Below are 18,667 nucleotides of genomic sequence, written 5' to 3' on the forward strand. Positions count from 1 at the left end.
TCCGGCACTAAGTCAAGTTCTTTACTTCCCAGAAGTGATGGCTAAGGAGGGGTGGAGTGGGGTTGGGGGTGAGGAAGACAGAAAGAGCCAGAGAGAGCGAGGAGGTGGGAGGAGAGGGGACAGTAAACCACTGTTCTAGAAGTCTCAGGAGGCAAGTGCTCAAGGTAAAAAAGAGTCCTGGAGAACCATCCGCGGCTGCGGGAAGCATCTCGATTTCCTTCTGTGTAGAAGTCCTTGGGGGGAAAGGCTGCCGCCGCTGCCGCTGCATTAAATAGTTATGTACATCGCAGAGAGTCCCAGGCCGTAGGCAGGCGGGGGAAGGGGTCATTTCACCAGGGGCCGAGTTTTATCATCATCGCCACACTGATGGGCTTTGTACTTTTTCACCTCTGCCATGTACTTGGCCCACGCATCACCTTTACTTGTTAATACCTGTGGGTGGGGAGGGGGGCATATAGGGGTTGCAAGGGGATACCAAGGCGGCCAGGAACTGGGGTCAGGACTGTCCTGAGACAGCTGACCCCCCCCCACACACACACACACCCTGCATCACCCTTAAGGTCCTGGGTTTGAGGTAAAGATATGCAGACTTGGTTTATCTGGGGAGCCTGTTGAAAGCCTCCACCCCCACCCAGCCCCTGCATCCAAGGCCCCGGGAGCTGGACAGAGAGGGAAAGGGCTCAGCAGCCAGGCACTAAGGCTGGAAGGGAAAGGCACCGCGGGTGGCTCCCCATAGCCAGCCTGCTCACCTCATCCTCCGTCTTCTGCTTCTTGGCTACTATTCCCGTCTTGAGGGCTAGTTTGTTTCCGCCTCTGCGCTTGCCCACCTGGGTGAAGGGACAGAAGACTGCAACGGTTACAGGAGCCGGGCCCGCCCTTGGCGGTGCTGAGGCCCACTACACCTTCCTAGCCCGGCCCGGTGGCCCGTCCCGACGCCGCGCCCAGCTCCGCCAGCCGGCCAACCTGCGCAGCAATCAGAGAGGAGCACACGCGATTCTTAGCGCCTGCCCTGGGCCCATGATGCCCTGGCAGTCGTGGGCCCCTGGGCTGCCCTCCCCAAAAGCAAGAAGAACCCCCACAGGCTGTCCTCTCTCTCCAAGCTGAACCCTCACCCTCCCTTAGCAGGGACCACACAGGCAGCAACAGTTCCCTTTACTGAGCACTCACTGTATGCTAAGCTCTGTGCCAAGTACTTTCAATGTATCATCCTTCACTTTTACAGCTGCCCTAAGAGGAAGGTTACAACCATCCCCAGTTTGTAGATGAGGGAACACCTTTGAGAAGGAAGAGGGCCTACCCCTTGTTGGCAGCAAACTGGATTTAGGGTCAGATGGGTCCAAGCCACAGAGCAGTATCCTTACCCACCAAATGACACTGTCTCCCCTGCACCAAACCTGGCCTCTTTAAGAGTGCCCCTTGGTGAAGAAAAGAAAAAATCAGTGACAACTACTGCTACTCCCACTCACAAAAGGTCACTCAGCCTCCATCTCTGGTTCTTACACCAAGCCAAGAACCTAGATCCATCCTGACATACTCTCTTCCGCCAACTTATGTCTCACCCCAGACCTCATCCTAGTCCTCCTTCTCCCACCAACTGAGCACTTTGTGTCCACAGGCAGCAACAGGCTTCACAGGGTTCATCCCATCTCTACCCCTGCACCAGACATCAAGTAACCTGTGCTGCTGGGACTATCCCCACTCACTTTTAACAATGAAGAAAATCAGGCTTAGAGAAGTTAGATCACTTGCCCAAAATCACACTGTTAGCGCTAAGACCTGACCTCCAGTCTGTTACTCTCAAGTCAACACTTTTCTCCACAGCACAGGGACTTGACCTCTGAAAAAATTAATATCTGGGCTGGAATTAGCTACTTTTTTCTCCCCCTCCATTTTCTTTCTTTCTTTTTTTCTTTCTTTTGGTTGTTAAAGAAACTTTTAAGTATGTCTTTTTTTTTTTTTTTTTTTTTCCCCTAAACAGGCTGTACACCCAACATGAGGCTTGAACTCTAGACCCTGAGATCAAGAGTCGCATGTTCTACTGACTGAGCCAGCCAGGCGCGTTCATGGATTCGATCTCAACACCAGAAACAAAGCAAGCTCAGAGCTGACCATTGATATAGTTGCCATTTATTTAGCCTAGAATTTCTTGACCTCACACTGGTGACATTTTGAACTGGATCATTTCTGCGGGCAGGGGGCTATCCTGTGCATTGTAGGACGCTGAGCAGCATCTCTAGCCTTTACTCAGAGATGTCAACAGCAGCCCTCCCCCAATTCTGACAACCAAAAATTTCTCCAGACTGCCAAACTGAAGGGGTTTGGGAGGGAGGAGTGTTCATTCCCAACTAAAAGCTACTGGTGGTTTAGCCCCTTCTATAAGACAAAGCCAGTACTAACCTCCGGGATGGCCTTACAGAACCCTCATCACATCACAAAATGCGATGGTAACCATATTTGCAAATGGGAAAATTGAGGGTAGGCCAGGCCAGACACCCCAGGAAAGCAAAGATCTTGTCATGGTCAACACGGCACATCCAGCACCCAGCACAATGATCAGCATAAGGTATGGTGCTCAATAAATGGACACTGCAGGAATGAGACTCAGGGAAATAGAGCAAATTTCCTAAGGTCACACAGGAAGCTCTGAGTCTCCAATCCACACCGCTCAGATTCCAGATTTGAATTTGCCCCTCTTCCCCATAGTGGGAGATGGTCCCAGTACCCAAGTTTAAGTACCACTCAAATAGGAATCCCGGTAAACTGATTTCCCCATCCCCGGAGCGCTGTTTCGAATGCAATTCCCGGGCTCCCGGTCCCCGCGGGCGGGCGGGCTCAGGGGGTCCCCACCCCCGCCCCCAGACCTCTCTTCTTGAATCCAGGTTCCGGATCCTCAGCGGGCGACCCGACGGCCCTCTCACCGGGGCCGGAGGGTGGACCTGGATCCCGATACCCTTTCTCGGGCCCCGATTCCCTCTGCCAAGGCAGGCCCTGGCGCCCGCCCCCACCCCCGCGGCTCCTTACGAAGCTGAGCGTGGGGCCCGGGCCGCCCTTCCTCTTCAGATCCCCAGGGCCCGCGGCGGCAGCAGGCTGGTCGGGTCGCGGCGGGCCCGGGGGCGGCTCCTCCTGCCGCTGCCGCTGCTCCTCCTCCATCTTCCGCTTGAACAGCTCCAGGAAGCTGCCATCGTTGGCGAACAAGTTCACACCGCCCGACACTGGGCTAGAACCCGCGCCCGACGCTTCCTCGTCCCCGCTCTCGGGCGACGTCCCGGGCCCCGACTCAGCCCATCGGCTCCCGACGCCGCCGCCGCCCGCGGGGCCCGGCGCCTCCCGGCCCGGAGGCTCCGCCCGTCTCCCTCGGGCAGCCATTTTGTCGCCAGGTGCCGCGCAAAGGACTCCGGGAAGGCGGCTCCGGCCCGGCGCTTGGCGCCCGACTTGCCCTGTCCCGGGCAATGCATGCCGGGAAAAGCGGTCTGGCCCTCCGGCGTCCGCAGCAGGGGCGGAGTATAAGGGGCGGGGCGAACGAGGGGGTAAAACCTGACGCCAAGGGCCCGCCCAGCCAGCCACGCGGATTTTTATAATCCAGTTAGAATTGGGCAGGCGTTAAGCACAGTCTCCCCGGGAAGGGAACCATTGTCTGGGCCTGGGACTGTAGCTGGCTCTCCGGAGTGAAGTTCCCACTTGACACTGGGAGCACATTACCTTTCTGGGGCTCCCTTCTTCACTAGAGATAATCTCCCTTCTGGCCCCAGGGATAATCTCTGTGAGAGAAAGGACCCCATCTGAGAGTGTGTGTTCAACTGACACACCACCCCGAATAGAAATGGGGATGTCTCTGGTTTGGTTGGGTACCTGCCTCTGGAACGGAGCTCTCATTTGGGAATGGGAGTACACCTGGCTTTGTGGAGGTGGGGTCCCCACCTGAAAATAAGGATGTTATGGGCTGAAGTGCTCAAAAAAAAACTCGCGGGAATTTTTTGACTATAGTCTATCTAAGGTTAAGAGTGTTCGCCAAAGGCCTGGGACCCAGCGGTATTCCTGCCCAGGACAGAGGTTCAAACAGAATTCGCTGGAATCTCCCCTCGAACAGAGAGCAAAGTGAGAGAAGGCTTCCGGGAATAGGGTCCCTTCTGCGACGAGGAGCGCAGTTGCAGGTGTGGTCTCTGCCCTCGCCTGCCCAGCATGGGGCTCAGGGCGCACTGGACAAAGATCTACGGACCTCGCCCACAACCAGAGTAACTCTCCCTCTAGCTCAGTTGCGGTCCGGGGACCTGTCTTCGGCCAACGAATCGGTTTGTCTGTGATTGGTTTGCGTCAAGAGCCAGGTGGCTCACAGCCAATTGGAGAGCAGAAGAGACGGACCTGAGGCGATGCTGGGACCCAATTTAGAGAATAAGGACAAATGATCGACATGAAGTTGAACCTATGGAGTCAGGCCAGGGCGGACCGCGGATCTAACTTCGTGGAAAGGGCAGGGACAGGGTGTTTGGCTGGTTGCTAAGGAGAGGTTGGCGGCTACCGGAACGTGAGACTGATTGGTGAAAGTAAGAAAAAATGTAGCCAATGAAAGGAGAGCTGAGAGACTTGGGAACCAGTCAGAGAAGGGGAGTAGTCTGGAAAGTACCAATAGGTTAATTCTGCAGGGGGAGTCTCTGAAAAAACTTAGACAAGAGGGAGACAAAGTGAATCCTAGAAAAGAAAGACATTGGAAATATAGCTTCTGTTACCTCCCAAAAGCCAGTACATGAGGAAATTAATTCAGGCTTCTGGACTTGATGGGTATGTGCTAGGCAATTTCCCCTGTAGGTTCTTTTCATGGTGCGCTCCGCTTGATCACGTGAGCCGGTTCCAAGATGGCGGCAGGGGTGGCCGGGTGGGGGGTTGAGGCAGAGGAGTTCGAGGATGCGCCTGATGTGGAGCCGCTGGAGCCCACGCTTAGCAACATCATCGAGCAGCGCAGCCTTAAGTGGATCTTCGTCGGGGGCAAGGGTGGCGTTGGCAAGACCACCTGCAGGTAAGGAAGCTGCGGCGGGGGCCTGGAAGACGGGTGGGATGTACCACCCGGCGAAGGGGAGGAGGCTCCGGAATGGCTCTTCCACCCCAAGCCAAGCAAGCGGGCTGGACCAGGGTCTTCCAGATTGTACTCCCAGAAGTTACATGGGGCAAATGGAAGATACTACCTGAATGCAGGCTTGGAACCCTCTGATTTGGACTGCCCCCGTTGCAGCTCAAGGGCAGACCCACATTGAAGCCAGCGCACGGGAGCCAGGAGAGCACTTAGGTGTCCCAGTCAGCTGGACCGTACCAGAGTGAGCTCGGAGTAGGGGGAGAGGCAAACTATCCTAGTCGGGGAACCTTGACATTCTCTGGCCACGTGGGGGTAGAGGTGGTAGGCGGGAGGGGAGGCACGTGATTAGACCATTCCTGTCAGCTGGGCAGAGGGGTTAGGGGTCCCTGGGGCAAATTATCCTGAACCCTCCTGAATATAGCGGGCGATGCAAGGGACCCTTTAGCTTAACGTTTAGGGAGGGGGTACAGGGTCAAGCCAGGCTGGCTGGACAGCTGGACCGTGCCACTCTGTGCCAACAAAGAAGCAGCGGGCATCAGGCTAGACCAACTCAGACAGCTGAACCTTATCACTGTAGACACAGTAGGTGTCAGTAGGTCAGTAGGTGAAATCTGAGAGGGTCCCTATACAGGGGTTAAGTCTTGATTCCACAATTACCCATATTCTGTCCCAAGGCCCCTGTCAATCCAGATCCCCTGCTCCTAGGCCCTCTGTAACCTCTTGCAGACCTAGGGAGCAGAGCCGGACCCCTCACTCCCTGTCTTTTGACCTTTCCCTTGCCTAGCTGCAGCCTAGCAGTCCAGCTTTCCAAGGGGCGGGAGAGTGTTCTGATTATCTCCACGGACCCAGCCCACAACATCTCCGATGCATTTGACCAGAAGTTCTCCAAGGTGCCTACCAAGGTTAAAGGCTATGACAACCTCTTCGCCATGGTGAGTGGAGCCGGGCCCAGCTCCCCACTCTGGCAAAGGCCCTTCAGGCTCTCTCTGTGAACACCCACCATCAGCTGCCATGTCCTGCACATTCTCCATCATCCCTCAGCATACCCACAGGACAACAAGCGTTGAACGTTTGCAGAGCAGAAAGGAGGGTGGCGTGACCAGAGTTTAGTGAACGAGGGGAGGGAGGGAGATATCATAGGTCAATCACAGCTACATGGTATGGATCTTGTAGGCCACTGGGAACAGCTCTGTTTGATTCCAAGTTTAATAGGAAGCTGTTCATTTTAAGTAGGCCAGTGTCATGGCCAAATTCATTTTTCAGAAGGTTCCCTATGGCTGCCATGCATAGAAACTCAGGTGGGGGGCAAAATGCTGGGAGAAGTGGTCAGGGGAGGAAGAAGTAGTGGGCTCCAGCAGGCACATCAGATCTAGAGAGACCACTCTGGGAGTGGGCGCAAAAGCCTTCCCAAAATGAGTGAGCTGAGGAATGGAGACAGTGATCGCCATCATGGCAACTGAGAAATAGGGCCATTGCTGGAAGCAGCTGAGGTGGGTGGTGTTATGGAGGCTTTTTTTGGTGGGGGGCGGAGCTGGAGAAAGGAAATGCTGGAGCATGTTTGCTGATGCAAATGCTCCAACAGGAAGGGACAAGTGAGGCTGCAGGAGGGAGCAAGGATGCTGGCAGAGAACGGTCCTCAGGCAGATCAGTGGGTGTAAATTTCACTCCGCTCTCAGACCCAGGACATGGAGGCAGGGCAGGGTAGGAGGCACGGGGACCTTTTGTGTGGGGAGATAAGGGTGTTGGCAGCCAGTGGCTTCTCTTTCCAATCAGGCACAGCACTGGTCTTAGCAAAGAGCAGGGGGTGAATGGGATGGATAGGGTTTAAGGCAAAAGAAGAAACTCCTGAGGGTGTGTCTGGCTTGAGTGCCTGTTGGGGATTGTGTTCAGGAATGGGGAGCAGTGTGAGAAATGTTTCTCAGGGGCATTCCCCAGCTGTTCGCCTCGGTGCAGCCATCGCAGAGAGCTGGGAATAACGAGAGTGGGGATGTTGCCAGCCACAGGGCAAAGTAGGCACCCTGTGGAGCCCAGGCTGAATAAGGGTGCCGGCCACGAGGGACACTGACAGTGAACAATGGCGACAAGATAGCCCAAATAGGTAGGAGGCAAGGAGGCCCAGGGCAGAGAGTGAGGGGTGGGAGCTTAGAGGTGGCCCAGTTACTCGCAATAACCCATCAAGGGTGTGACTGTCGGGGGTAGTGGGTGGCAAGCTCCCTGCAGGGAAATGACCCCTGAGGCCAGTGAGTTGGGGGCTTCACCATGGGACATGTGAAGTCCCCAAGGGCTGCCATGAGAGGATGAAGAGAGGCACTGAGTCCAGGGCAGACCAGACCCTGGGGACAGTCATCCCTTCATGGCTTCCACATACATGTAGAGGGCCCGCTGTGGGCCAGACACTTCTGGGTGCCAGGGACACAGCAATAAACACAGAAAAACCTCTGTCTTCACAGTGCTGACAGCTGATAAACATGATGAGTCAACCATGTGAGGAGGGGCGGGGGCAGCTGGGGCGACATTAGATGGGATGGTCAGGGAACGCTCTTGTTAGAGAAATGATCTGCACAAGGTCAGGGCCCCAGTTAGGGGAACAGCCAATGCAAGGGCGGAGCCATGGGCTTTGACTTCCCTCTGGGGCACTGATCACAGTTTACAGTTTTCCATCTGTTTGTGAAACGGTTTGGCCACTTGTGTGACCACACGGGACCTGAGGGGCCAGGGGGAGTGCCGTAGCACCTCAGGGGTATCCCCAACGATGAACTGGCGGGGAAAGCTGGCATTTGGGGCCCTTTGTGGGCTCTCTCACCTGCTGCCTGGGCGAGGAGGCTTGACGGGAGCAGCAGCCTGAGTCTTGACCCTTCGGCCCTCAGGAGATTGACCCCAGCCTTGGCGTGGCTGAACTGCCTGACGAGTTCTTCGAGGAGGACAACATGCTAAGCATGGGCAAGAAGATGATGCAGGAGGCCATGAGCGCCTTCCCCGGCATTGACGAGGCCATGAGCTACGCAGAGGTCATGAGGTCAGGCCCGGCAGCAGGGGCAGGCACTGCCTGGGGCTGGGGTGGAACCGGGCAGACAGGCCTGACCCTCGTCTCTCCCGCAGGCTGGTGAAGGGCATGAACTTCTCGGTGGTGGTGTTTGACACGGCGCCCACAGGCCACACGCTGAGGCTGCTCAACTTCCCCACCATCGTGGAGCGGGGCCTAGGCCGCCTCATGCAGATCAAGAACCAGATCAGCCCCTTCATCTCACAGGCAGGCAGGGCCCCAGGGCTGCCGGGCACCCCCGTGTCAGAGTGTGCGGACGAGCAGTAGCAGAAGCCTTCCCCACACACGCCCTCTCAGTCTGCGGTTCCCCGGGGTTGGGTTGGCTCTTAACCATGAGGGTGGAGGGATACTGTCCGCCTAGTCCATAGGATTTGTGTCTTGCCCCTACCCACGGAGTACTCCAGACAGAGCTTGGAGACCCCTCCTCCTGAGCCAGGTGGCTCTGGGCCTCCCCTTCCTTGTCTGTCAAATGGAGTTATTAGCATGACAACCCCAGTGCCCCCACATTTCAGCACACCACCACCCTCTCCCTTGGTGGTGGGTGGTCCCCCTACAGGGACTTGTGCCTCAGTACCACAACTGTTGGAGGAAAGATCTACCTGTGGGGAAACTGAGGCTCCAGGAAGTCAAGCCCTCTGGCCACAAGCCCCCAGAAATGCCAGAGCTGAGTTGACCCCGGGCTGCTTGAGGGCCTTTTACCCCAGGAGGTGTCAGAGGTTATTTACTGGTATTTACTGCGTCCCCAACCTGCATGCTGTAAGGCATCCCAGGTAAGCTGTGAGCCCCACCCCACCCCCCACAGATGTGCAACATGCTGGGCCTAGGGGACATGAACGCAGACCAGCTGGCCTCCAAGCTGGAAGAGACACTGCCTGTCATCCGCTCCGTCAGCGAACAGTTCAAGGACCCTGTGAGTCATGGTACGGGCGGGTGGTGAGAGGCTTGGGACGGGGACAGGGCCGGAACTTGCCCTTTGCTGTCCTCCCTCATACCCTGTAGGAGCAGACAACATTCATCTGCGTGTGCATTGCTGAGTTCCTGTCCCTTTACGAGACGGAGCGGCTGATTCAGGAGCTGGCCAAATGCAAGATTGATACCCACAACATCATCGTCAACCAGCTCGTCTTTCCTGACCCCGAGAAACCCTGCAAGATGTGTGAGGCCCGCCACAAGATTCAGGCCAAGTACCTGGACCAGGTGTGCATGCCCCACTGCCTGCCTAGCCCTCATGCCTTTGACCCTGGAAGTTGGGGCCTGGTCCAGCCCAACCAAGGCCCCATGGATCAGTTACTATATTCTCTGACCTTTTAATCCGTCCTGTCTTCTAACCCTCTGCCCCAGCCTCCTGCTTTCACCCTAATTCTGGCCCTTGAAGACAGTAACTGGCCTGACCTGGTACCTCTGACCGCAGGGTGGGGGAGGCCCAGCCCAGTGATCTCTGACCTCACTGGTCTCACCCCTACCTATCAGCATGTGAAGCCCCTGCCCCACATTCTCCCCTGATCCTGGGAGCCCCCCAACCCAACCTCTCCCATTGACCCACATTCTGTCCCTGCCCTACAACCCCCCCTGACCGCCACCATCTGCCCTATGCCCTGGTCACAGATGGAGGACCTGTATGAAGACTTCCACATTGTGAAGCTGCCGCTGCTGCCCCACGAGGTGCGGGGGGCAGACAAGGTCAACACCTTCTCTGCCCTCCTCTTGGAGCCCTACAAGCCCCCCAGTGCCCAGTAGCACTGTGCCAGCCCCAGACGCTACCATTTCACACCCACCCTCCATTCCCCCCCCCCGGGGGGCAGAGTTTGCACAAAGTCCCCCCATAGTATAGGGGGAGCCACTTGGGGGGCGGGGGGCGGGGAGGAGGTCTGTTCCCCCTGGTGGGGCTGAGGGGGCTATAGCTGCCCCCACCTCTCCCTGCCTCTCGCCCCTCAATAAAATGATCTTAAACCACTATGGATGTTGATGTGGAGGGGTTAGGGATCAGCACCTTTAGGTACAGTTGCACAGGGTGTACACTGCTCAGAGATGGCACATCTAGAGGGACCAAGTCACACCAGAGATCTAATAGAGGTGTATGTTTATTATGGTAACTTTGGAAGGAGGGTATCTTCTTTAAGAGAGAGTCTTTTTCTAAATCAGTGGGTAGCAGTGTCCCTGCTGGGCCTATAAAGTCTGTAGTAGAAGGGGAGCATCTGCCTGCTTCCTTTGAGGTTCACAGCGTGAGAACTCGGAGGCCCCTTGGCCAGCCCTAGGTTGGTGGGGAACGGATTAGGCCGGCAGCAGGCCTAGCACTGCCTGCTGTTTGGTTTAGGAATTAGTGGGCGCCCTGGGCAGAGGTTGGGCCTGCCAGACTGAGGATTAACAGTCTCCGCCCCATGATTCCTGTTCCCATGGGATGGCATCAGCTCTTCCCAGCACAGGGCTGCAACAGGGGGCTAATTAGGAGGCAGGGTGGTAGAGGACTCAGGTCAGGTGGGCCCCTGAAGTCCTATCTGCCTAGAGAGCAGCCTCACTGGATGATAGGCAGCATGCTTCCTGCAGTTTGAACTCCGGTCCTTTTATCCCTAAAATGGAAACATAAAGTGTGGCCATTCAGAATCATGGCAAAATTGACCAGACCTTGGAAGGGTTTAGCACACCAGCTTGGAAGGCATTTAGTGGGCTCACTTACCCCTTCAATCCTCCCCCTGCCACTGCCTGGACAGCAGTGTTATCCCCACTTGAGAGCCCCAAGACTGGGGCATTTGCAAGTTCCAAGCCAGAAGCTGGTTCAAGGGGACAGAAAGAGGATGCCTGAGGACATGCATGAGTCAGGAAGTGGTGTTGAGGCTGCACACGGGTGGGCCAGGGTGTGCGTGTCGGGGGAACCCAGCCCCGAGCCTAGACGTGACTCCCCCACCACCACCACCATTCCACTGGGTGTGTGCAGGCAGGTGTGGACAGGTTGGGGTGGCCCTTGTAAATAAATACAGTGGTGCAACCTGTGACAGACCCCAGGCTCCGAGCCAAACTGCCTAGTTCAAAAACCAGCTGTGCCTCAAGCCATGTGTCATCTGAGCCTCAGTTTCCCTACCTGGATAGTCGGAATAACAAAAGCACTGGTTTCGTAGGTCCACTTGTAAGGACTCGGTGAGATGAAGTAAGCAGCACCAGACTCCGCCAGGCACAGAGCCGCCAAGGAGTGTTTGTTATTCTTTGCTGTAACAATTACTCCGCATGTGAACCAGCCTGGGCAGCCCGGGCAGCCTGCCCCAGGACCAGCGGGGGTCCAGCAATCAGAAGTGTGTGGGGACATATGTGAGTTGGGGGAGGACGGGCTGAGCACAGAGTGGGGGCTAGCTGTAGTGCGTGTAGGGATGCAGCCTAGGAAGCGGGGGCCCCTGGTCACGAACCGAGACCATCCTCGAAGCCCATGCCCTCCCCCGGTCCTGAAGTGAGCCACGCCACTCCCTCATCCCCTTTTATGGGCTGTCCGGCAGCTGGACAGCGGAGATTTGGGTCTGAGGGTGGCCAGCCCAGGCCAGTTCCTAATTACCCCGGGGCAGGGCAGACATCTGCCAGGCTGGGAACACGGTGTCCTGGCTGGCAGGGCTGCAGGGCGGGGCTGCAGCAGGCCTTCTAGTGCACACGGGGAACATGAGGGGCTTCAAAGGTGCCCATCTTGGGGTTGGAGCTCTGAGCCTCCGCACCTTCCACACTGGGTTATGAGTTTGATGTTGGGGATAAGGGGGCTATTGTGGTAGGCAGGGAGGGGGGTATCCCCCTTTGTAGGGGTGTCTGTAAAGGGGGAGCATCTGCCTGCATCCACACCAAATTAGGGGACGAGGTTGTGTGTTCATGGCACTACTGAGAGTATCTGAGAACTGAGGTTTGTGTATGGGTGTGGGTGCTTGGCACACTGCGGTGAGGGTTATGGGGGGGGGCATGAGCCCATCTGGTTAGAAGGGTCTGCGGGACTGTAGGGGAGGGGTCTATGTTGTAGGAGTGGTTTGGGACCCTGCTCTGACCCCAGGACCATGTGCTACTGTGTTGAGGGCATGTGTGCCTGCATCTGGTGTGTGATCACAGCTGAGTTTGTGCAGGAGAGATTGGGAGTAAATATATGGTCCCTCCCATGTGACGCTGTATGGTTGTGTGTGTGAAGGCATTCTGGGGTCTGTGCTTAGCGGTTATGTGACCTTGCATATCTTTGTTCCATGGTGCGATCATGAGGGAATGCGGCGTCCCGGGTCCTGAGTGGCTGGAGTCCCATATGGATGGATACCTGAGAGCCGAGAGCCTGATGGGTTAAGGTCCATCTGCCCATATTCAAATGTTGGGGGTGGGTAGAGCTACCCGTGTCTTGTGTGACTTCGTAAGTCTTTGTGACAGTATAGACTCCCTTGTGTTACCGCATTTGTGGGAGGTTGTGTTCTAAAAGAAGCTCAATTTGTGTCTCGGTCTATGGTCTATGGTGTGTCTTTGTATGTGCATCCTTGTGGAGTGACACACCCTCACTCAGCAGTGTGTGTGTATGTATCTCTTGAGCTGGGAAGGAGACAGTCACTGCCCCCTCCCCCAGCTTAGGTCCAAGATCCCTTGGACGGGCCAGTGACTAACTAGGACAGAGACAGGGAGGAGCGCTGGAGGACAGGGTGGATTGCTCCCCCTGCCCCAGGTAACAAACTGGCAGGACTTCTCCAAACAAACTTCCGAGGCTGCAGCCAGAGGGGGGCGGGCTAGGGAGGGGCTGCCCACGCCCACTCCCTAGCCCCCTCCCCCCTGGGTCTGGCCTCAGCCCCACCTAACACTGAAGCCACCCGCCCATTCTGTCCCTGGCCCCGTGTGTCTCTGCACCCTGCACCAGGTGAGGAGGGCCCAGGCCTGGGGGAACAGGATCCTGAGGAGAGACAGGTCCTTAGGCAGGAATCCATCACTCCTCAGGGTGGGGACTTAAGGGCTCTGAAGGCTGGAGGGGAATGGACAGATGAAAGGGTCCATGAGAAGGGGGGAGGGACAGATCCTGGGCAGTTAAGTCAGTCGGCAGTAGGTAAGCTGGGGGAACTGTATAGGGAAGAGACCAGCCGGAGGAGAGGGCCTGGGGCACAGAGCCTGGGGGACTGGAGGCTTGGAGACTGGGTTTCCAAGGGCTTCAGAAGGGCGTGCAGGGGTGGAAGATGAGCTGAGACTGGGAGCTGTAGGGGTGAGGTGGGGGACTGGCTGAGATGGGACCTGTAGATGGGGATCTAGGCTGGGGAAGAGCCGGAGTCCTAGGACTCTAGCAACTGAGGCGCTGGGGACTCGGGGAGTGGGGAAGGCTGGAGCTGGAGCCCAGGAAAGGGGGCTGGGGTTGCATAGAGGGCTACTGGGGCTGATTCCAGGACCCAAGGGTCTTGGGGGTGGAGGGTGGAGGGAAAGGCCTGGAGGGTAGACGTCAGTTGCTGAGACCAGGAACCCTGGGAAGAGGGAGCCAACCAGAGGGGGTTTGGGAAGGACTGGGGGGCTAGGGCCGGACTGAGCATGCTTGGGAGGAGACCGGAACCTGGGCTCCGGACGCGGCCGAGGAGACCACGGTGCGGGAGGGGACACCACGCTGAGTTGGCCCGCACCTCTCCGCACCTCTCAGCCCGGGGGGTGGGGGGGCGTTCCTCCGCCCACAGGCTGGGGTCCGCTTCAGCCCCCTCTCCTTAGGCGCAACCGGCCCGGCGGTGCGATGACCGTCACGTACACAGCCCGCGTGGCCAATGCGCGCTTCGGAGGATTCTCGCAGCTGCTGCTGCTGTGGCGCGGGAGCATCTACAAACTTCTGTGGCGCGAGCTCGTCTGCTTCCTCGGGCTCTACATGGCGCTGAGTGCCGCCTATCGGTGAGGCGGCCCTGGGCTGGGGGGCGCCGGCCAGGGAGCTTAGGGAAGGGACCTTGGGTGTGTCCTGGAGGGAGGCTCTCCTGTGACCCCCTGCCCCCTCCCTCGCAGCTTCGTGCTGACGGAAGAGCAGAAGCGTTACTTCGAGAAGCTCGTCATCTACTGTGATCAGTATGCCAGTCTCATCCCTGTCTCTTTCGTGTTGGGTGCGTTCGCTCCGGAGTTCCCCAGAAAGCCATTTCCAGGCCTTTTGGAGACCCCATTCCTCAAAACACTACCCCCTCAAATCCAACCCCAACAGACCCATATTTCTACATCTTTCATGCCAGGTGTGGCCCAATTTACAGAGACCTTGGATGTCACCTGGTTACAGTAAACCATATGAGCTCCGTGTCACCCATAGGCTTATCCTTGGCCATCTCAGGGTCTCCCCCCTGTGTCTGCAAGAGACTCCTAATGGCTCCCTACATGTCCTGGGCCCCAGGGACCCCTCCAGTGACCCCATATGACTCCATCCTCTCAAGTACAGCCCGGAGAGGACATTTCTCTGACAAGTCAGTGACTTCACGTGACCCCAGCCTCCAGTTTCAGATCCCCACGCTCCCAACCCTGGGTGACAACCTGTCTTTGTAGGCCCTGTGTCTCCATCTCCATACTGAGATCCCAATCCCACATGCCAGATGACAATCAAATAGCCGGGGTGACCCAGCCTGCTCTAGCCTCTCTGACCAGAGGGCTGCCTCCCTCCCCCGATTCAGCCCAGGTGGCCCCGAGAGGTGGGTGGGTGACAAGCGTTCCCGGGTATCTCTGATTGCAGATCGTGTATCATTCCTCTTGCCACGACCTGGCCCTAGGATCCCCACTTAGCCCCCGCATTGCCGGCTGTCCCGCAGGTTTCTACGTGACGCTGGTGGTGCACCGCTGGTGGAACCAGTACCTATGCATGCCGCTACCCGACGCGCTCATGTGCGTGGTGGCAGGCACGGTGCACGGACGCGACGAGCGGGGCCGCCTCTATAGGCGCACGCTCATGCGCTACGCCGGGCTCTCGGCTGTGCTAATCCTGCGCTCAGTGAGCACCGCGGTCTTCAAGCGCTTCCCCACCGTCGACCACGTAGTGGAGGCGGGTGAGGCTCCGCCCTGAAGCCGGGCGGGGGGCGGTGCTGAGGGCAGGGGGCGGGGCGAGTAACCTCCCACCCACCCCGACTTCACCCCCTCCAGGATTTATGACCCGGGAGGAGCGGAAGAAGTTTGAGAACCTGAACTCGTCCTACAACAAGTATTGGGTGCCCTGTGTCTGGTTCTCCAACCTGGCTGCTCAGGCCCGGCGCGAGGGCCGCATCCGCGACAACAGCGCCCTTAAACTGCTGCTCGAGGTGGGCCCGCCGGGAGGTCATTCATAGAAAATTCCAGGGAAATTACACCTCCCCGGAATTGTGTCAGACGGCGGCGTGCCACGCGCCTCCCACGAGGCAGAGTCCCAACACCGTTAGCCAGCAGGCCCCAGGTGCACACTTACCTCTAGGGGGCCAACTCCCAGGTACCTAGATCCCCTACCCCAGATGTACACTCCCCACTTAGTACTCTCCCTGGAGACCCAGAAGCACACGCTGTGACCCACCAGGTAACCACTCGCCTCCAGCCCACGTACCTACCCACACCTGATCCCCATGTGTGCGCCCGCAATTCAGGCCCTCTCGTGACTTGTATCTGCACCCAGGAGCTGAATGTGTTTCGGGGCAAGTGTGGAATGCTCTTTCACTACGACTGGATCAGCGTACCCCTTGTCTATACCCAGGTAACCCTGTAATGCCTCCGTTTAAATCGGGCATCAGATGCTCTGACTCACTGGTCTGAAGGAAAAACTGAGGGCCAGCCAAGACCCCCCCGTGCCAGTGATGCCCCATCCTAGTCCTGGGCTCTCCAAGACCTGCTGAGATCGGGAGAACCCTAACCTGGTGACCCACCCCGCCCCTCAGGTGGTGACCATAGCTGTGTACAGCTACTTCCTGGCCTGCCTCATCGGTCGCCAGTTCCTGGACCCAGCTCAGGGCTATGAAGGCCACAACCTGGACCTGTGCGTGCCCATCTTCACCCTGCTGCAGTTCTTCTTCTATGCGGGCTGGCTCAAGGTGGGTGGGGCCCAGAGGTAGGGCCACCCCGGGAGGGATAGGCACGGGTTCGCAGGACTCTACCAGACTATTCTCTCCCCCTTCAGGTAGCCGAGCAGCTCATCAATCCCTTCGGAGAAGACGACGATGACTTTGAGACCAACTTTCTGATCGACCGCAACTTCCAGGTGAGACTCGGTTGTGACCATCCGGGGCTCCCAAACCAGCCTCGGCCCCACCACCCGCCTAGACTTGTCAGGGCTTGGACCCTGAACCATCCTTTCTTTGGTCACCGTACTCCTAACCCATCCTGAGGGGTCCACCCTGCGGTGCCCGCGCTGTGCCAGGCTCCACCCGGCCCCGCATGCCCATGCCCGCAGGTGTCCATGCTGGCCGTGGACGAGATGTATGATGACCTGGCCATGCTGGAGAAGGATTTGTACTGGGACGCAACCGAGGCTCGCGCCCCCTACACCGCAGCCACAGCGTTCCTGCTGCAGCAGCCCTCCTTCCAGGGCTCCACCTTCGATATCACGTGAGCCCGCGGGATGTGCGGGCCCAGCGGTGGGGCCTCCTGCAGGAGGAGCTTCTGGCCCTGAGGGGATTATCCAATCGAAGGGGCTATAGGACACCAGGACGGGGCCAATTTGGAGAATCGGGGCTAAAGCCTAAAGTCTGTGAGGACTAGAATGGGGGGAGGGGGCAGCAATCCGGGTCAAGGTCTGGGACGGCCACTGATTGGGGGCAGACCTAAGCGCTAAGGCCTATGAGGATTGGAGGGGAGGCCAGAGGCAGTGCCGGAGACGCCGCCGTCACAATTGAAGCCTGAAGGGCTAAGTTTGAGCTTAGCCAAACCCAGAAGATGAAAGCAGGCTCTCGGGAGAGAAGGACCAAGTTCTTTTGAGATAAGTGGGACAAAGGTGTGGGTGGAACCAGGAGGACCAGCGTGTCTCGGTCTCTGTCAATCAAGGAGAGCAGCGAGGTCGCAACGCTGAAACACTGCCCGTCCCACAGGTTGGCTAAAGAGGACATGCAGTTCCAGCGGCTGGACGGCGCGGACGGACCGCTGGGCGAGGCGCACGGCGACTTTTTGCAGCGCCTCCTGCCGGTAGGCGCAGGCATGGCCGCGGGAGGCCTGCTCGGCCGGCGCCTGTCCCTAATGCGCCGCAAGAACAGCTGCGTGTCTGAGACGTCCACAGCCGCCAGCTGCGCGTGCGCAGGCGCCCCCGACGGCGCGGCCCCGGAGTGTGGTTGCGGGGACCCGCTGCTCGACCCCGGCTTGCGGGAGCCAGAGCCGGACCTCCCCGTCGGCCCCGAGATGCCCGTTCCGGGGGCCGCCCCCGAGCCCTTCACAACCGTGCCTATGCCCGCGCCGCGGGGACCGGCTCCTCCCTGGCTGCCCAGCCCCATTGGCGAGGAGGAGGAGAGTCTAGCCTGAGGCCCTCAGGCCTAGGATCCCCAAGGACAGGGACACAAACCCCGACAGGGAACGCAGGCAGCATGTGGGGCCTGCATAAGCCTAGTGTGGACTCTACCTGTCCGATTTCGACCGGTTCCCGCCTCCTGCGCGCGGTCCTTCATGGCTGGCACTGGGGCTTTGAGTGCCTCCTGTGGGCCAGGCACTGGGCTAAGGGTGAAGGATTCTTCCAGCTTCTTTGAACAGCCGGTCCTTCCCAGCAGCTCTACTTCCCTCCTTCCACCGCCTGAGAGGACCCATCAGTGTGCCTTGCCTTTATTTTTTCCTTAAAATGGAGATGTGAGTGCCTACCTCATTGAGTTATGGGGATGAAGTAACGATTTTAGAGTGTTGATCCATTATAGGTGCTCAATAAAATGTTAATGGTTTTTACACAAACATTATTAGCCTGACTTTTCCTGCCACGAATTAGGCTAAGTAAGATTTGAGAATTCTTCCAGATTCTTTGATCGCATGCTGCCTTCTTCTTCCCAAACTCTGCCCTCTGAAAATGACCCCATCAGTGTCCATGGCTTTACTCATTCATTAATGTAGCAGCCGGTCCCCAGACCACAGGCTCCTCCTCTCAGTCTTGTCTTATGATTCTGCAACTGACTTCTCTGCCCCAAGTCCCTGCATTCTCTGATACCCCTTCAGCGCTCCCAGTCTTAATTCAATCATATGGTGAATTCACACGTCCAGCCAGGATCCCTCTCCAGATTCCAGACTGGGAGAGCCATCTGTCTGCTTGGTATCTCTGTGCATCACCTTGAACAGAACATGCCCCCGAAACCAGCTCCTTCTTGGCTCCCCAATCTTCCCCAATTTACCTGTTGGCTTTGTTCTTCTGGGTGATAGGCCCAAATCTGGGAATCCTCTCCAACTCTTTCTCTTACCCCCTCCCTGTCCACCTAACAGCAAGTCTTATCAGTTCCATCTTCAAATTGTATCCAGAATCCGACCATTTCCCGTTCCTCTAGGGCCCACATCTTAGAGCCCCCAATGTCACCCATCCACTGGGACCAGGAACCACTGCCCTTGTCTCCCAGCTCCGGCCCTAACCATCCCCAGTCTGTTTCTTCTACAGTAGCCAAAGAGAGCTCATGAACACCTAAGTCAGGTACTGTCCCTCCCTTCCTTAGGACCTA

General features: G+C 57.6%; 3 protein-coding genes across 4 annotated transcripts; 2 read left to right on the forward strand and 1 right to left on the reverse strand.

Annotated features, from left to right (window-relative positions):
• TRIR (telomerase RNA component interacting RNase) lies at window positions 1-3,401 on the reverse strand. 2 transcript variants are annotated; one of them, XM_059389119.1, is made up of 3 exons: window positions 3,022-3,393; window positions 750-827; window positions 1-432 (listed from the first exon to the last, which is right to left on the reverse strand). In XM_059389119.1, exons 1-3 carry the CDS (start codon window positions 3,364-3,366, stop codon window positions 325-327), a joined length of 531 nt encoding a protein of 176 aa, XP_059245102.1. In that variant the 5' UTR covers window positions 3,367-3,393; the 3' UTR covers window positions 1-324. The 2 variants fall into 2 exon arrangements, with proteins under 2 accessions (XP_059245102.1, XP_059245103.1); XM_059389120.1 differs by lacking the exon at window positions 1-432 and having other exon boundaries at window positions 751-827; window positions 3,045-3,401.
• A 1,420-nt stretch (window positions 3,402-4,821) lies between these two features.
• Window positions 4,822-10,062, forward strand: GET3 (guided entry of tail-anchored proteins factor 3, ATPase). Its single transcript, XM_059389121.1, has 7 exons — window positions 4,822-5,011; window positions 5,850-5,997; window positions 7,933-8,081; window positions 8,165-8,315; window positions 8,911-9,018; window positions 9,108-9,305; window positions 9,714-10,062. The coding sequence occupies exons 1-7, from the start codon at window positions 4,851-4,853 to the stop codon at window positions 9,843-9,845; spliced, it is 1,047 nt and encodes a 348-aa protein (XP_059245104.1). The 5' UTR covers window positions 4,822-4,850; the 3' UTR covers window positions 9,846-10,062.
• A 3,741-nt stretch (window positions 10,063-13,803) lies between these two features.
• BEST2 (bestrophin 2) lies at window positions 13,804-17,878 on the forward strand. The gene is made up of 9 exons (XM_059387725.1): window positions 13,804-13,955; window positions 14,064-14,158; window positions 14,846-15,079; window positions 15,174-15,328; window positions 15,673-15,750; window positions 15,932-16,084; window positions 16,171-16,251; window positions 16,444-16,598; window positions 17,078-17,878. The coding sequence occupies exons 1-9, from the start codon at window positions 13,804-13,806 to the stop codon at window positions 17,499-17,501; spliced, it is 1,527 nt and encodes a 508-aa protein (XP_059243708.1). The 3' UTR covers window positions 17,502-17,878.
• Window positions 17,879-18,667: the final 789 nt, after the last annotated feature.

This window comes from Mustela nigripes, chromosome 2, assembly GCF_022355385.1.
Source record: "Mustela nigripes isolate SB6536 chromosome 2, MUSNIG.SB6536, whole genome shotgun sequence".
Lineage (NCBI taxonomy): Eukaryota > Metazoa > Chordata > Mammalia > Carnivora > Mustelidae > Mustela > Mustela nigripes.